This window comes from Falco cherrug, chromosome 3 (assembly GCF_023634085.1).
Source record: "Falco cherrug isolate bFalChe1 chromosome 3, bFalChe1.pri, whole genome shotgun sequence".
In the NCBI taxonomy this organism is placed as follows: Eukaryota; Metazoa; Chordata; class Aves; order Falconiformes; family Falconidae; genus Falco; species Falco cherrug.
In genome coordinates, this window is record NC_073699.1 from 28,155,412 (window position 1) to 28,172,920 (window position 17,509).

The following is a 17,509-nucleotide window of genomic DNA, read 5'->3' on the forward strand; positions in this document are numbered from 1 at the left end:
CGCGCCGCCGGGCCCGGCTGCCAGTCTGCAGCGGGCGGGGGGGGGGCGGGGCGGGGCGGAGGCACCGGGGCCGGGGGGGCGGGGCGGAGGCACCGGGGCGGAGGGAACCCCGCTCCCGGGCCGCGCTCCGACGCCGCCGTTAGCCATGAGCGCCCAGGGCCCCGCCTGCGCCGTGGGGGAGCCGGCGGCACCGCCGCCCGTGCGGTCCCTCTTCCGCCACGTGCAGCTGGAGAACTTGGCGGCGGGGCTGAGCGGCGGCGTCATCTCCACCCTGGTGCTCCACCCGCTGGACCTGGTCAAGATCCGCTTCGCAGGTGAGGCCGCACCGGCCACCCGCGCACCCCGGGCCGGGCCGGTTGCGGGCCCTCGCCGTAAGGCCGCGGTGCTCCGGGCGGGGCCACCAGAGGCGGCGGTGGCGGCCGCCCCCCGCCCCAGGCCAGGGCCCGGCCCCCGCCTGCTGAGGCGGCGGGTGTGCTTTCAGGGGGAGTCCCCGAGCCCGGCCCCGGGGCTGGGGGCTGCGGAGGCAGACGGTGCTTTGCGCTGGGAATCTCACGGGGCCGCCGTTCTCGAGCCAGAGACCCACCGGCTCCTTTTGGGGCGCGGGGTGCAGGCCAGGGGAGGCTGCCCGGCTCTGCCCAGGCCTGCGGGCGGCTGCGTGACAGCGGGGCCGGGCGGGCAGCCCCGCGGCTGGAAGGGGCGGCCTGCCGCTCTTTTCCCCCCTGTCCCACCGCCAACCTTCCCCTCGTCGCCAGGGACTACGAACATGCTCTGTGCCTCAGGCTTTCACAGGCAGATCGGGGAGCTGGCCAGGCTTTTCCCTCTCACGGCCACCAGTGCCATAGCGCACGGCAAGATCCTCTGTTCTTAAGAGGCAGATTCAAAGGTTCAGGGTTCAAAGTTCACCTTTATGACAAAGATTTTCAAGACTCAAGCATAACAGTAGTTTTATAATAATCTTGGTTATTAACAGTAGTGCTTAACAGCAGTGGTAGTAGAAAGGTTTTGCAGAAAGCTCTTGTGTGTTTTTCCACAGGGAAACATCAGCGTCTCCCTATTGATTTTTCCACAGGGAAACATGTCAGCTTCTCCCTATTGATTTTTCTGTTATTACGAGAAACCCATCACCCTTTTATCATATTCTCTTTTATAGTGGTTAAAACTTTTTGCTGTATGTAGCCTTAAACGGCTACATGGCTATTTAAGATCTCAGAAACAAATGATGATCGCAAAGGTGGTTTACAAAATTTGAGGGATTATGTTTCCAAACAGACTTTTTGCAAAGTGGGATTTAAACATTTTCTTGCATATCCTGGTGTGGGCACATCCTGGTCTGTTAACTACACTAAGAATGTAGTTAGCAGAAGTGTTCCTTTCTCTCTATTTTGCACTTGCAAGGCTACATCTGAAGTACTGTGTCTACTTTGGGGCTCATCAGCACAAGGAAGACATTGACATACTGGCATGATTCCAGTGGAGGCCACCAGGCTGGTGAAGAGGCTGGAGCACATGCCGTAGGAGGGCAGGCTGACAGAACAGGATCGGTTCACCCTCACAAAGAGATGGCTGAGGGGAGATATTACTGCAGTCTATGGCTACGTGACTGGAAGACACAGAGAAGGTGAAGCCAGATTATTCTTTGAGGGAGATAATTGTAGGGCAAGATGAAACAGGCACAAGCAGGAACATGGAAAATTCCAGTTATTTGTTAGGAAAAAGGATTTTCACTGTGAGAGTGGTCAAATACTGGAAGAGGTTACCTAAGAGAGGCTGTAATCTCTTCAGCCTTGGAAACATTCAGGAACTGACTGGACGTGTCCCTCCGTAACCTGATCTAATTAGGTCTGTCTTGAGCAGGGAATCGGGTTAGGTGGCCGCGGGAGGTCACTTACTTTCACATGCTTGTTTGGGTTGAAAATAACGATTCCTATGTTTTGTCTTCAACCAGAAAGTAAGAGCTGATATCAGAAATCAGTGTTGTGAAGATTCTGAGCAGCAGCAGCAGACAGACTTGCATTCATGTCTCTGATTTCCCACATTGTTTATAAACCTGATCTAATGGCAGCATGGTAAAAAAAAATCAGAAAGGTCTTTGGGAAAGGCCTAGCAGTGCTTGTTCAGGAGGGAAAAAAAGAGGCATTTAATTTGTGTTCTAGTTTTGAGTGATTATCAAGGTGTTGAGGCCTTGTCACAGTGTGCTGAGAAAAAGCATTTTGTCTTTAGTCCTGAAGTCTGTCAAAACATACTGCGCACCAAGTTCAAAGGAGAATGAATAATAAATGTGGCACTGAACAGAACACATCTGAAATTCATGACTACCAAGATTTATCCTGATGGGGATAAAAAAACTACACTGACTGTAAAACTTTGAGATTAATTTTCAGTAAAACCGCAATCTAGCTTTGTGCCTACATTAAAAAAGAAAGCCATTCCTATGTTGTCATCATAGGCTAATTTAGGACAGAAGAGATCTGTGGAGTTCACCCCCTGCTCAGATAAAGTCTACTTAGATTGGATTGCTGGAGAGTCTTGTCTGATAAGCGTTTTGAGTAGCTCCAAAGATGCCTCTTCAGGCAGCTTGTTCCAGTATTTGACCACTCTGATGGAGAAAAAGGCCTGGTCAGAATTCACCCTGTTCTAGCTTGTCATCTCTTGTCATGGCACCATGCATCTTATCTTACGTCATCAATAACCAACGTACTCTCTTGCTGTTACAGAAGGAACAATAGTAGCTACCACTGTAAGTAGTGTCAACATCTGTGTTCTAAAGAAATCTGTCAAACAAACACTTGCATATGTTTTTAATTTTTGACAGTGATGTTTTCTGAGTATTTGGACACCAGCTGTTTGGTTATTGGGTGGGAAAAGAGTACGCATTTGGTGTTTTCTGCAAATCCGTTCAGTGAGACTAGAAGGAGAACACAGGAATTTTTGATGGAAATCTTTTAGTGTTCTGGTAAAAACTGACTTTGGTATCAGTAAGACGTGCCCTGTTGACAATATTCAGATCTTTACAGAACATTTTAAAGAGGAAGATTGAATTTAAGAGTTGTTATTTAGAGTGTGTCTAAACTCCTTGTAGAAATGCGTTGTTCAAAGACCCCATACTTACCACTTGAAATATGATGTGAAATTGCTGAGGCACTAAAAAGAAAAGACAAAAACATTCAGTTCAAAGCTGCTGCTCACAAAAAATGCACAGCAATGCATTTATTTAGCTTTGTCTATTCATTAGCCTTGATGGGAACTTTGCTCTTGCAGAGCTTGTAAGTTCTTTTTCTATTTTTTTTGTTTCTTTTTCCTCTTTTTTTAATTCTTTAACTCTACCCTTACAAAGCTGTAAACCCCAATTCTTGCATACTTTTAAGAGAATACTTTTAAAATACAGCTGATCAGTTATATTTTGTGTTGATTTGCAGTTCATTCATGTACTTCTATGCTGGCTTTTACACAGCTGAACTTCATGCTTCCTGAAATGTTTTTCAGTATAATTTCTTTCTTTCATAGTAAGTGACGGGTTGGAACTGAGGCCAAAGTACAATGGAATTCTCCACTGTATGACCACTGTCTGGAAGCATGAAGGACTACGAGGCTTATATCAAGGGGTAACTCCAAACATGTTGGGAGCAGGGGCTTCCTGGGGACTTTACTTTTTCTTGTAAGTAGAACTGTAAAATGTGTCATATCCTGTGCAATGTGATGTGCAGATAGAAACCGCATCTTCTATGGGGGTATAAAATTGTGCTGTGTGGCTTATGAACTTGTGATTCTTTTAGTACGTCCAAGTCTGTTGCCCTTTATTATGGTTTGTTCTTTTAGAATTTAAGCAATTTGAGTCAGAGACCTGTTACTTTGTCAAGTACAGTGCATTCCCTTGATGCTGTGAAAATGCTAAGGAACTTGAGAGATGGTGACATCATTCATGAAGAATCCTCTAAAAGTGCTAATAAACTGTGCTTAAAACCTCACAAAAAATAAAAACCTAAACTAATGTGTCAAGAATTGGAGAAGATGATAAAGTTTTCTACTAAAGTTAAATGTTTAACTGATTTTTAATCGTTTTGGTGACAGTGAGTTCTTTCATTGTTCTTGTGAGTTGATGGGCTTTGCTTGTAAAGTCCACTTTTTAATACTCAATATTTTCTACTTAATTAGCTGTGTAACTGTGACCTGACTTACTGTTGATCCTTATTAACTGAAACACTTCAGGGAATAGTTAGTATGCCTATGCAAACCTTGCTTGTCGGTTGTCTAGACTCTGTTATGGTACTTCAGTCCTCAAGCTTTGCTGTAGGTTCCTATTGACGCTTTAGTACCTGTTGACAGTTTCTCAATCCACAAAGACTGGAAACTGGATCAAGAGAAGAATGCTCAACGTATTTCTGAGCTAGAAGACAGATACCTGTCAGTGCTGCTGTTAATAAAAAGGAGGCTATCTAATCAGTTTCTTTTAATAAGTTAATTCTTGAGATCCAATAGCTGTTTCAAGCTGCAGTCCACTGATACTGACAGTAATACTTCACCAATTTAAATATGTATCACCATAGTTCACTTTAAAGAGCTAACTGCTCAGAGACCAATTAATCAACTAAACAAAGGTAGTGTGCTTGAATATCTGTTTTCAAAGGCTGTGTACCACCTAATGTTTTTCATGATCTTAAGTGAGGTGTTGTTTTGTTTTGGGGGGGTTTAGTGGTAGAGGTTTGTTTTCACCTTTACCAAAATACTTCACATTTTCCAGTTACAATGCCATCAAAGCTTACAAGAAGGAAGGAAAGCTGGAAAGTCTCGGTGCAACCGAACACCTAGTGTCAGCTGCAGAGGCTGGTGAGTTTAAATGCAAAGAAGATTAATGTTTGCTTCAAGCCTTGCCATATGTTGCTCCCTGCCACACAGGTGTGTCAGCGCTGCTTTTTCTTACAGGTGACAAGTGTAAGTGTTTGAGTCCAAATGCTGTCATTTATTGTCTGTAAATAAATTAATGATGTCTAAGATGAGTAGATGGATCACTGTGATCTCTTCAGTTTTGCTCAGAAATAGCAGTTCTCAAAGTACCCTTTGACCTTGATTTCATTGTGTAGAAGCATTTTCCATATTTAGTACTAGATGGAGTCCAAAAAGAAAACTATATAAATCTGCTGCTATCAGCTTGTAACTCATTAAATGTTTAACACTTAGACCTGGAAAAGAGAAGGCCTGTTGCAGTTAGTAGAATAAGTGGATTGGTCACTGATCTTCGAAAGTCTTTATGGTTCAAGTTTTCTTAGAAACTAAAGATCTGAAATAAAAAATACAACTTCTATCCGCAAGACTTTTAATGTTGTTTCTAATGTGTTCTCATACATGCTTTTCTGTTAAATTCTTCTCTGTTGCCTAGATTAAATATTTATTAGGATGTTGGAGCATTCATTTAATGTTGAAATATAAGGCATATTGTTGATGTGAAAAATAGTAATGGGTTCTTTTATAACTGTACTTTGAATAACTGACAAAGCTCTAACAGGTTGCTTCTGTTAACCTGTCAAATATGATTAGGAGGTTTCTCATGACTGAGGTATCTGTTAAATTTTGAACAACTGTATACCCAAAGAGTAACGCAGATAATCAGGAGTACATTAAGAAGTTACATGTTTCCTATCTACTACAGATTACACTACTGACTGTGGAAAGGTGAGGCAAAAAAAGAGGATGTGCTAGGAATATGCAAAAGTCGTATGCTCTGCAGAAGTGCCCCCAGCAGGAGCAGGTTGGACTTGGTTATGAGCTTTGAAGGCAGAGGGAGGGAGTAATAGTGCACGTAATCTTCACCTGTTTTAAGTAATAGGAGTACTTTTCTAGGACAGGTAGTTTTGTCATTGTAGAAGCCTGTTACATTGGACCGAACAAGTTGCAACAATAATTGGTGTAACGTCCATCTGTTCTCAGGAGCCATGACTCTCTGTATTACAAACCCAATATGGGTAACGAAGACACGACTTGTGCTACAGTATAACGCTGGTGTTGATCCATCAAAGCGGCAATACAGAGGAATGTTTGATGCTTTTATAAAGATATACAAGACAGAGGGCATACGTGGCTTATATAAGGTAATAAAATTTAAGAAAAATTCCAGGATTGGCTGGCACCACTCAGTAGCATGGTGCGACTTGTAAATACTTGTCTACAGAAAAAAATGCAAGTCATTTTCTGTATTAGCTCGCTCACTTTTACTCTGTGAGTCATCTTTCCCAATGAAGAACTGCAGTGAAAAGGCTTAATCAGAAGAAAAGCTATTATCCTGGTGAAATGTAAGTAATCACTGAAAAATAGAGTGTAAGCTTTATAGCTAAGCCGTCTTCTATTGGGTGATAATGCTGAAATGAGGGTAAACTACAAGCTGCTTTTTAATTTTTTGGCATCTTCCTATAATTAGAATTTGGATAAGAAGGGCAGCAATAGTGTAATCTGTCTTGCTGCTAGTGCTTTCTTCCATTTCATCCCTTATCTCTGTCTTTCTGACATCTTGTGGAACAGAACATATGACTAAAGTAGTTGCTAATTTTTTCTTCCACAATGGACGGTTTCACAACTGCTTATTTGCCCTCTAGTTATTGAGGTCTGTAATCTGTCATCTCTAGATCCATAAGATTCGCAGACTTCTAAATATGGTCTGCGTATGTGTGGGGTTTTTATTCCCTTTAATTTAGGGAAACAGATGGCAACTGGATTTGGACTTTTTGTCCCCTCCTTCCTTCAGGCCATGATATCGAGATGCATTCATCAGTGCCTGGAAGGTGTGAAGAAACCTATTTTAGTTCAGTCAGGCTCTTCTCCTGCAAGTAATGCCATCATAGAACAAGAACACTGTCTCTTAGGAATTGTCCTGATTACTGAACATTAACTTCTTTTATTTGCAATAAAAAATATAATCATTCCTGTGCTGAAAGCCTGGTATGACACATACCAATGAAAGCCAAATTCTGACACCAGGAACAAGGCACCTTATTTATTCCTAAATTGAAATTGTCAGGATTTCTGATTTGCCTGCGTGGATGTCTGCTCTGTTCTGTGTAGATAAGTTCTAATTTCTCACATCTGGTAGGGTTTAAGATGTCCTTCCACTGAGTTACTTTTCAGATTATTCATGCATGTAGCACATGTTGCCTTTGGCACTAGACACTTCTTTGTAGTGTTAATCTGCAAGTGGGGAATTAAACCAGGTACTTTCTTTGAAAGAGCGAATTACTTGCTTAAATCGGCAAAGAAGATGACCTAAATAGGTCATGAGTGACCTACATAATTATGTACACTGAGCAACCTCAGGATTCTTTCAGTCTTGTCTATACTGGGGAAAATGGCACCTCCTCAAGTGGATCTTTGACTTGTCCATAGTTTAGCCTTCCTCCATTTTTCATTTTTGGGGGAGTTTTCATTTTTTTTCTTTCTTGTTATATTTGAAATTTGATGGCTGAAGTTTTGGTAATTGCCCTGAGTTGCAGGAGCTGTGGTGCACACAGGTGTCTTCCTTTTCCTCATAATCTTAATTTCAGCTAGAGTTCCTTACAGCAAATACGGCAATGTCAGAGAATACCATCACAAGTTGGGAATAAAATCTGGAAGTTGTTTCTTTCTGATTAATTTGAGATTAGTCTTCTAAAGAATGGTATTTCTGTCCAAGCAATTCCCTATCTTGCTCTCTATTGCACAAGGTGCTGTTACTGGTCTGAGCAATTCCTTTCAGTCCTTTGGGGCACTAGACTAGGAATGTCAGGATTGATCAGTCTCTAGCAGGGATCAAAGCTGTCCTTATTAGCTCTCTTGGGTATTGTTCCTTCATTAAACTATAGTCAATCTGAAGCTGTATTCCTCAATAACTTGTTCTTCTTGACCTTGGCCTAGTTTTGAAAAGACCAGGAGCCTTTCCTTCACCCATTATCCCAGTAATCATCTAGTCAGTGATCTTCCCCACCCTGCATCCATTAGGCATTGTCCTTTGGCTTCTGTCCCCCAGATACTAGGGAGAGAGCTGTTTGGCTGCACACCAGGCTGAGGGAAAAAAACAGCTTGAAGTTATCTAATTTGAACATGCCTATGGATATGTTGGAGATGTGAGCTCTAAAAATTACTTTGCCATGAAGTTGAATGTCATGCAACCGTCTCCACATTAGGAGTGCTGTATTGTTCTTTTCAAGCGTAAGGCAGGAGCAACCAAACACTGTAAAATAATCAGAAGATTGTAGGAGTTGACACTTCCAGAAAACCATAACATATCTTTGAGCTCTTGAGAAACAGTTAGATGTCTAGTCTAGAGCGGCTGACTACTAAAACATCGATCAAGAATGCAACTAACATTCATCCTGGTCTCCATGCTTCTGTATTTATATTTTAAGTTTTGTTCTCTTTCAGTGGTGATGCAGCAGCAGCAATTAGAAATAGAGCAGTGCTTGACAGACAACAGTAAAATAAACAGGAATGCGGAAAACAAGGAGATTAAAGGAAGATACAGAGTCATCAAGATGGAGAATAATAGCTAACAATAACAGAAAAATCCTAGCAGTAATGTGTGCTCGTTACCAAGTGAAATAGATAAAATGGTCACTTCTGTATTGTCATTTCACCTTTGGTAGGCAAGATTCTGTACTCCAAGGATAAAGTTTTTTTTCCAGTCCAGTCAAAGGCACTTAGCTTTTTTTATTTTTCTATGCTTTTCCTTATGCTATTTCCCTTCCTGCATCTGTGAAGCTTGTGAGCTAAGTGCCTTTCTATGTCTTTGTACTTGTATATGGCAAAATCCACTGAGGTTTGGCCATCTTGATTTTAACTTTAGTCCCAGATTCTACAGAGACAGAAGCGTAAGTAACTTTCACATGAAGATAGTATCATTTTTCATCATGCAATCAAGATGCATAGGGAGATAATGGCATATTTCCAGTGTCTGTCTGCACAAGTTGTCAGAGCAGGGCACTTTGATACTACTAGTCTTTGGCACACTGAGAACCCAAGTGAAGATGACACTAAACTATCCTTACATATTTAATTCTGTCTATTGCTCTAATCCTCCAAAGGAGAATTCAGACAGGACTTCTTTGAGGAAACCTTTGATCCTGTCAAGCCCTCAAGGCAAAGCTCTTCTAAAGATATGTTTTCAATATTAAAGTGAAAAATAACAAAAACTAAGTGAAATTATTTTACAATTTATCTTCACAGTCATGTGAAGTCATGAAGAAAAATAAATATCAAATTCTATCAAACTTTGTGGCAAGATTTTTGTGTGAAATTGTAAGAATGAGAAAATAAAGTAGGAGTATCTTTCAAAAACTTCCTCAGCCAGGAGGTTTCATTACTGTGAAGAAATCACTTTGCTTTGAAACATTTTTCCGTAGGAACACATTGTTTGGTATGATCAATAGAAGCCTGGGTCAACTCTTATTTTACTGAGGCACATTGGCCAACCGTTGCCTCAACGCCCTTCTTGCATTTTTTAATGTTGGCCCAGCATTAAAAGTCTTTCAGTCTTTGGAAGCTTTCCCCATCAGCACAAGACTTGGAGCGTGCTGGTACTCATTTAGCAAGTATCATCAGTAGATGCTTTAGGACTCTTGGATGTAAGTTATCCAAATCTGCTGGCTTAAATGTAAGAGTTCAGCATTCTTAAATGTTGTTTAACATTCTTCTTTTGTTGGTGGGGAAAATATTACCTCATTCTCTTATGATACAAATTCATCATTCTAATTCTTTCCAAGTAGAGAGCAATTACTTCCTCTGTTTTTTAACAAAAGTTTGTGAAGATTTTCCGTGCTATCACTACACATAAATTTCATACTGTTCCTTGTCTTGCTGACCCAGATAATTTTTTATTTGATATTTTTGATAATTTTGGTTTTCTCCAAAATTTGTTAAGCAAATTGGTTAATTTTCTTTTCTGATCCAGGATTTCTGAAAACCAAATTTGTTCTTTTCCCTCTGTTGTGGCCCTTTGGCTTCAAACTTTATGAAATTCTATGATTAAGCTCACAGTTGACAAAAGATAGGTGTTTGGTTTAATTCCACTTGTTCTCATCTAGGGAAATGTTTTTTCTGGGACTTTAGCTAGCTCATAATGCATTTTGTCAGTTCATGGTCACTGATAATTAGTTCATGACCATTATTTTCTACTGCAAGAAGAAATTCATCCTCATTTATCAAAGAGATCCTAAAAACCACTTCCTGAATGGCTGTAATATTGTGAACATAAGAAATCTATAGCATGCAGAGAACTGATCTTTGAAGTGGTAGAAGCTTTGCACAGTTTTCATGTCTGTTGTTGTTTTAGAATTAGGGGTTTTTTTTCTGCAAGTTAGGAGTTCATGAAGTAATTTATCATTTTGTCCTGTTAAACTATTCTAGTGGGCTCCTACCAGGATCTCTTCTCTTTTTCTTCTCTTTCTCCAGGCTCTTAGTAGTATGTTGGTGAGTTTTTATTCAGCGTTCTCGGCTTCTGGTTTAGTCTCATAGAGAGTTTTCTCTCTGCCCACATCTTTTACTTCCTGTTTTATCTGAACAGATCATGGGAAATAAGGTTGAAGTGTTCAATAGCAGTATTTTTGGGAAAATTTTGGTTCTTTGAGCCCTTTTACCCACATTTTGATTACTTACTCCATTATAGTTGTCCCTTTGCAACTTTTCAGCAAGCTTTTGGCTCCCTTAAATAGTGTCTGACCAAGATGATTAATTCCTCATTTATTTGTATTTTTCCAGTGTAAGTGACCAACTCTTCAAAAAGAGAATTAGTGCTTCTCAGAACCCATGCAGCTATCAGCTCTTTTTCAATTGAGCTAGTCCTGCTCTTGAAGGAACTCCTGCCTTCCAAAATACCAGTTTCCCCCCTTCATGTCAACTTTTTTGAGAGAAAAGGTTTCTGTATATTTTCATATTACATTCTTACTGTCCATTACTGCCTCTACAAATGGGGAACGTTCCCCAGACTGCTGTGTTACACCTTCGGTCACCTCTGTTGGGCTGCCTTGGGATGTGCTCTGAGCAGGGTGAGGAACGTACTCAAACTGATCCGAATTTTAGATTAATTTATTTAATGTGGATCATCCATAAGTCCTTGTATGAATTAGCTTTCCATCTGTGCCCTTCAGCTTTCCACTGTGCAAGTGTGTATGTGTGTGTGTGAAAGACATGGAGGTGTTGGAGTGGCTGAGAGAACTGAGGTTCTTTAGTCTGCAGAAAAGGAGACTCAGGGAGGACCGTACTGCTCCCTGCAACTACCTGAAAGGAGGTTGTAGCAAGGTGGGTATCAGTCTCTTCTCACAAGTGACAAGTGATAGAACATGAGGAAACGGCCTCAAGTTGCACCAGGGAAGATTTAGACTGGATATTTGGAATAATTGGAAAGGGTGGGCAAGCATTGGACCAGGCTGCTCAGGGAAGTGGTTGAGTCACCATCCCTGGAGGGAGGTATTTAAAATACATGTAGATGTGGCATTTAAGGACATGGTTTAGTGGTGGACTTGGCAGTGCTAGGTTAATGGTTGGACTGGATGACCTTAAAGGTCTTTTCCAACCTAAGTGATTCTATGACTCTATATATACACACACATTTTTTTTATATAGAAACAGATATATATCATAGATACACATTTATATACACACACACAAATGCACACATATACCTACCTATTCAGGACATTATCACAATAACTTTTTGTACCTCCAATCCTGATGGCCTCCTCACTGAGATGTCAGTTTCTGTCTTTGCCTTACCAGTCTCAGGTGGGAACTACAACAGCTTAGTGCCAGTCCCTGGCAAGGGGCAGGCAGTGAGCAACACATTTGCAGGACTGCAATGTGATTTGTATTCCTACAATCCTGATCCATGACACCAGCATTTTAAGACCTGTGCTTGTGCTCTGTGACGTGGAGTCCCTAGACCACTTGTTTTATCTTGCTCACTCATTAAGTGTCTTTAGCCTATATGTTATTTGGAGAAAAGTAACATTTATTACGCTTCTGTGTGATGCCTGCTGTTAAGAATACCAACCCAGAATCAACTTTGAGTCCTACTTCACAATGACAGTTATGCAGTCTGAATTTGTGAAGTAATGGAGAATATATGTACGTGTGTAAGCTGAGCTCTGTCAAGTAGCATAGGTTCTGTGCATTGCTGTTTAACCTTGGTTTATTCCTGTTTAGGGATTTGTGCCTGGTCTGTTTGGAACTTCACATGGAGCTCTTCAGTTCATGGCATATGAGGATTTGAAACAGAGATACAACAAGTACAGAAACAGAGTATCAGATACAAAATTGGTATGGTTCTTGAGAATAAAAAATGCATAGTAGCATGTGAATAAGTGGCATTTTATTCCATTTGTCTAGGTCATAGAACAGTCAAAAGTACAAAGTATTGATATATTAATTGGAATGTAGAATATATAGAAGGAAATAATACTTTCTCACTTTTTAGAAACAAGCAACTGGTTAGCACTGTTTTCCTGTAGGGAAACTAATTCCTTATTTTGGCAAGCATTTTGAGATTTTTGGAGGGGGGAATGGTTTTTTTGTCTTACTTCGTGGAAATGTGGGTGGTGGTCTTAGACACTTACATAGAAAGCTGGTCTGGTGCAAGTTGGGTAAAGGTAATAGTTTTGGAAGAAGTGTTTCACTTCATAGGAATGAGAGGGCACAACACACATTTTACAATGAAGTACTGTATATAGTAAATGTTGCAGGTTTTTTTAAAATGTGTGTATTTTAATGGGGAAAAATCTAGAGTATTGTTTAGTTTGACATTTAAAAATCAAGTAAGATTTGGGGGAAACTGGCTAATTTAAACCATAGTTAAGGCAAACCTGGTAATTTTTGTTGCTTTCAGAACACTGTGGAATACATAATGATGGCAGCTGTATCCAAAATATTTGCTGTGTCAGCAACATATCCCTATCAGGTTGTGCGAGCTCGTCTTCAAGATCAACATAATACATATTCTGGTGTATTTGATGTGATCCACAGGACATGGAGGTAGGCATGCAGGATTAAAACTTACCTCTTAGGAAGTGAGTTGTACAGAATCAGAACTATGTTTGCTGGCTTCCATGTTGACTTGTGGAACCAGTGCAGCTCACAGCAAACAAAATGTTAGCTGTACAAAGTCATTTTACGCAAAATGCAACTAATAGCAATAATCTAAGGACAGAGGAGGAGATACAAGAAGGGTCACTGCTAGCCTACAGGCTCCTACGATTCTGTCTCCCTTCTCTCTTCCCTGGCAAATTTCACTTACAGATTAAAAAATAACATTGAGTTGGCTGTTTGGGAGCTCTTAAACAATAAGGCCTCAACTGAACTGCTTTAGATACTCCATATGACAGGAATGTTGTGCTGCTGGGGATTGTAGCTAATCCAAATTCCTGACAGGAGAAAGTGAGCTAGCCAGAGCTGTTTATACTGATGTCCTTAGGTTACCCTGGGGCTTGACTGCATTTGTAGTCTATTCCCAGCTTTCCTTAGGACCTTTAGAGAAGGTTACCTCATACCTATGCATATCTTCTCACTAACCCCTCAGCTTCACAGGGCAGGACTCTGTAGTTACTAAGGGTGGCCGGCCACCTTTGCAGTATGCAACCAATATTAATCTTGCTGCGGACACTGTTTCTGGTTTGCAGCATATTACTAAAGACACATAAATGGAGTCAGCTGACTCCTAGGGTATTAAGCGGTGCCACCTGAATGAGGCTACCAGGACCACTCCTGGCTCAGAGGCACTACAGCTATTTTGAGGGAAGACAATTCATAGTGAAAACAGCTCCGATGTCTCAGCACTTTGCCTTTCAGCCCGCAGTCAATAGGAAGGCTTATTAGTTCTGATAAGCTGTGAATGTATGCAGCCATCTGGGGCCACTGCTGTTCTCATGAAACAAATGCAGGCTAGAGCCCTGGGGAGGGTAGTGTAAACCACACCCAAGCACTTTCCAGGATGTTAACTATACTGGCTACTCCAGGCATCCTAGGCCTCGTTGGAACACAGGGAGCTGAGATTAAAAGTCTTTGAAACTTTTTAACAGCCCTAACATGAATACTCTAGTTCAAATTGGGAGAAGTTAGATTCTCATTTATTGGCCAGTGGAGTCAGAGTTTTGGAGGAGGTGCTTTAATTCTCTGAAAATAAGTGCTGACTTTCCTTAGTTATGTTGACCCTCAGCTCACTTGCTGTTATATGACCCAAAACCACCAAGCCTTTCAGCTCTGCTGGCTTCAGTGAGATTAAATATGTAAATGCTTTTTGGAACAGGCTGCAGAAATTTTAAGTTATTCTAACCAGTTCTTGTGTCATGAAGAAAGCCAGAAAACTGCCTCCTACTTAGACAATACCAAAAAAAACCACCCAAACCCACCTAAACCCTAGGCTAAATAACAGACCTACAGAATGCTACTGTATATTCAGAAAAGAAAATGATGTTTTGAGATTTGATATATTATGGCTCTTTAAACACTGTCGTAAGAAATTATTGTGAAATTGTTATTCCTAACCTGAAGTACCGCTCTTAGTGAGAGCATGAGAAAAAAAATGCCAGGTTTTGTTTTGTCTGATTCCTATTAAAAGACATTAATTAAACCTACATGTTTTTCTCTGTCTTTAAAGGAGAGAAGGAATTCGTGGATTTTACAAAGGAATTGTTCCCAATGTGATCAGAGTGACTCCTGCCTGCTCTATTACCTTTGTCGTTTATGAAAATGTGTCTGGCTTTTTAATTGGTTTTAGAAAAGAAAAAAACTAAAGGTACAAGCTTGTGTTCATAAGGAATCTATCTTTTATTTTTTTTGTATTTATGATCTGGGAGAGATGTAGTTCAGCAGTGACATTTTTTGACATTGTGAATTGATCTAGTATTCTGGGGAAAGAATCTACTTCTTTCTGGGGAAAGAATCAGCATCTCTACTGCTGAATGTTCCTGCATTGCCACCTTCCTCTCTGAGATGGCTGTGTCTGCTTGAAACAGATGCCTCTGCAACTGTGCAATAATAGCACTATGATGTGGGTGAAGGCAGCTGTGCAGCAATTCGGTTCATCCTGGCCTGCAATAACGAACTAAACTATTTTGACACGTCTCAGGATAAGTTGGTCAGATTCTGCTCCTACAGAAGTGGAAAACTTCATATGAAAGTAACTCTGGGGCCCGTCAAAACTTTCTTAAATCTTTACCTGAATCTCATGAAGAAAGTACGTATGTAGTTGTTTACAACAGTGTCTTCGGAATCCACCTCTGTTATTTGTCAGAATTTAGGATATGGAATGCTCCAAATTCCATTGCTCAAACAACGCAAAAATGCTGCCTCGGTGGGGTGCGTTTGGAAACTCAAATTGTTTTGTAAAACAGCTGTCCATTCCTGGGTTTGAATAATTGCCAATCTGATGAAACCCAGTTCTTGTCTCATACCAGGACAGACTTGCACTGTGGTTTTTGGCTTACTTTTAGCACCATACCAAAGTGTATGTTGTGTGCATTGCTGGCCGCTTACTTAATTCATTTTCTGTCTTTTCCCTGCCCTCTGTCTCTGAGTGAGATTCTGTCTCCATTACTGATACAGCTAACCAGATATTACAAAGTAAATGCATATTTGAAAGTAGCCTTACATTTTAAAAACGAGCGTTTTTTCCAGTAACCCCATAGGGATGCAGTTTTCAAACCACAATAACAAATATGACCATGCTTATTTTCAGTAAGATTCTTTGGGAAAAAAAATATTCCGTAAGTACTCTAAAAAATATTGTGTGCAGAACTTTCTTTACAAAAACCAAAACAATCCATTAATGTCTTCTGATTTGGTCTAAAGAAAAGACTATAAAAATATATTAATTGCTAATTTAATGATAAACTAAATTACAGCACATCTCAGTAAATTTTTGTAATAATGATGTTTATTTTCTTGCCAATAATTGCTGTCAGTGATACGTACTTTTTGGAGATCTGAGTTTATTTTTTTAGTTCATCTTTAACAAAATACATTATTGGCCATAACACCTGCCTTCTGCTGTTAGCAAGAAGGTATTAAGAAGTATCTAGAAAGTATCACTTAACTAAGGAGGACATAAGTTAGCAAAGGAGGTAGTTATCCAGCAGGTAGGGGGAAATAATCAGTTTCATAAGGAGTGGAGAATACTATCCAGCAGTACACCTGAATAATCACTTAGAGAAGTTTCCTACAGTTTTCTTCTGTTTAACAGAAGATTAACCTAAAGCAGAAATAAGGCTTTTTTATAAAAATTTAACATACTAGAGAATTGGTTTCAATTTTTGGTTAAAATCTGGAATACTACAGAAACTGTGCAGTATTTTAAGTCTTAATTCAGTAATGCACATGCTTGTTTCTGTTACTGTTGCTACCTAGCACATTTTGTTTATACTTAACTTGATCAGTAATTTACACTTTCTCCTCCACAATCCCACCCCTTCTACTGATCATCTCATCTGAAAAGGATACATGGACATTACGGCTGGCTTTGGGTTTTATTATGAAAGTTTCTATGTGTATTTAGCTGAAGATCAAATTTACTAGAAGTTTACCATGCAAATTACTGTGTGGATCCTGAACAGCTCCTAACTTCTGCCGTTGGAAGGTATTTACTTGGTTTTGTGTCTTTTAATGGGGCGCAGAGTTAACTGCCACCCAGGGTCCAAAAAATATTGTTAAGACATATGAATAAATCATAAGAAAAAAATAAAAGTTGTGCAATTACTGCCCTGGATTAGTGTGCTCTAGGCCCAGAACAGCTTACTTGTGCTCCAGGATAAATGCAAGGAAAGGCTACAAGCATATACACAATCAGTTACTGTATGTTAACTGACATTCTGTAAATTCACACCATAGCTTAGCTCATAGTAACTTGTTTGTGTTCAGATACCTTAAAACCCATCATCCAAGCCAATGAAAACAGTGCAGTTCTTCGGAGACAAAATACCAGCTGTATAATTTGCTGGCCTGCAGCAATATCACACATGAGCTTACAGCTGGGAAGCCCTGAATGCTCCCCTAGGTGCAGGTGTGTTCCCCTAGCATTCTTAACAAAAGCTGCAGACAAGACCTACAATCTGAGATATGCCTGGGGGAAATCTTATAACCGGTTCGGGGAGGGGGGGGGAAAAACTGAGATTTAATCTTAAATAGCGGAAATAAATTCCTTATCTCAAATGTGGTATTTTTTTCCTTTTGATTTCCAGAAAGGGTAGATTTCTGTATGATGTACATACTATTTCTTGGGGGGTTTATTTCATTAATGTAAAATTGATTTTGTAATATAAACACGACTAGTGTTTCCCTTTAGATTCTGTACAGTTTTTAAGAATATTTGAGTATATTACTTGTTGCGTTTGGAAGAAAATAAAACACTGAAGCTAATGCTGTGCTGGCATGATCAATACTATCACTTGTCCAGTCTGGTGGCTGCAATCAAATAGCTGTGACATTATTCTCTCACTTTACAAGTATATTTTTTTGAAAGCCTAAGTTTTTCAACCTTATTTCTGTATCTTCCAAACTATTTAATATA

General features: G+C 40.2%; 1 protein-coding gene across 1 annotated transcript; it reads left to right on the forward strand.

The window, feature by feature from the left end:
* The first annotated feature begins 63 nt into the window (after positions 1 to 63).
* Positions 64 to 17,358, forward strand: SLC25A32 (solute carrier family 25 member 32). The gene is made up of 7 exons (XM_055705009.1): positions 64 to 314; positions 3,505 to 3,655; positions 4,739 to 4,824; positions 5,923 to 6,083; positions 12,157 to 12,270; positions 12,836 to 12,981; positions 14,603 to 17,358. The coding sequence occupies exons 1-7, from the start codon at positions 146 to 148 to the stop codon at positions 14,736 to 14,738; spliced, it is 963 nt and encodes a 320-aa protein (XP_055560984.1). The 5' UTR covers positions 64 to 145; the 3' UTR covers positions 14,739 to 17,358.
* The last annotated feature ends 151 nt before the right edge of the window (positions 17,359 to 17,509 follow it).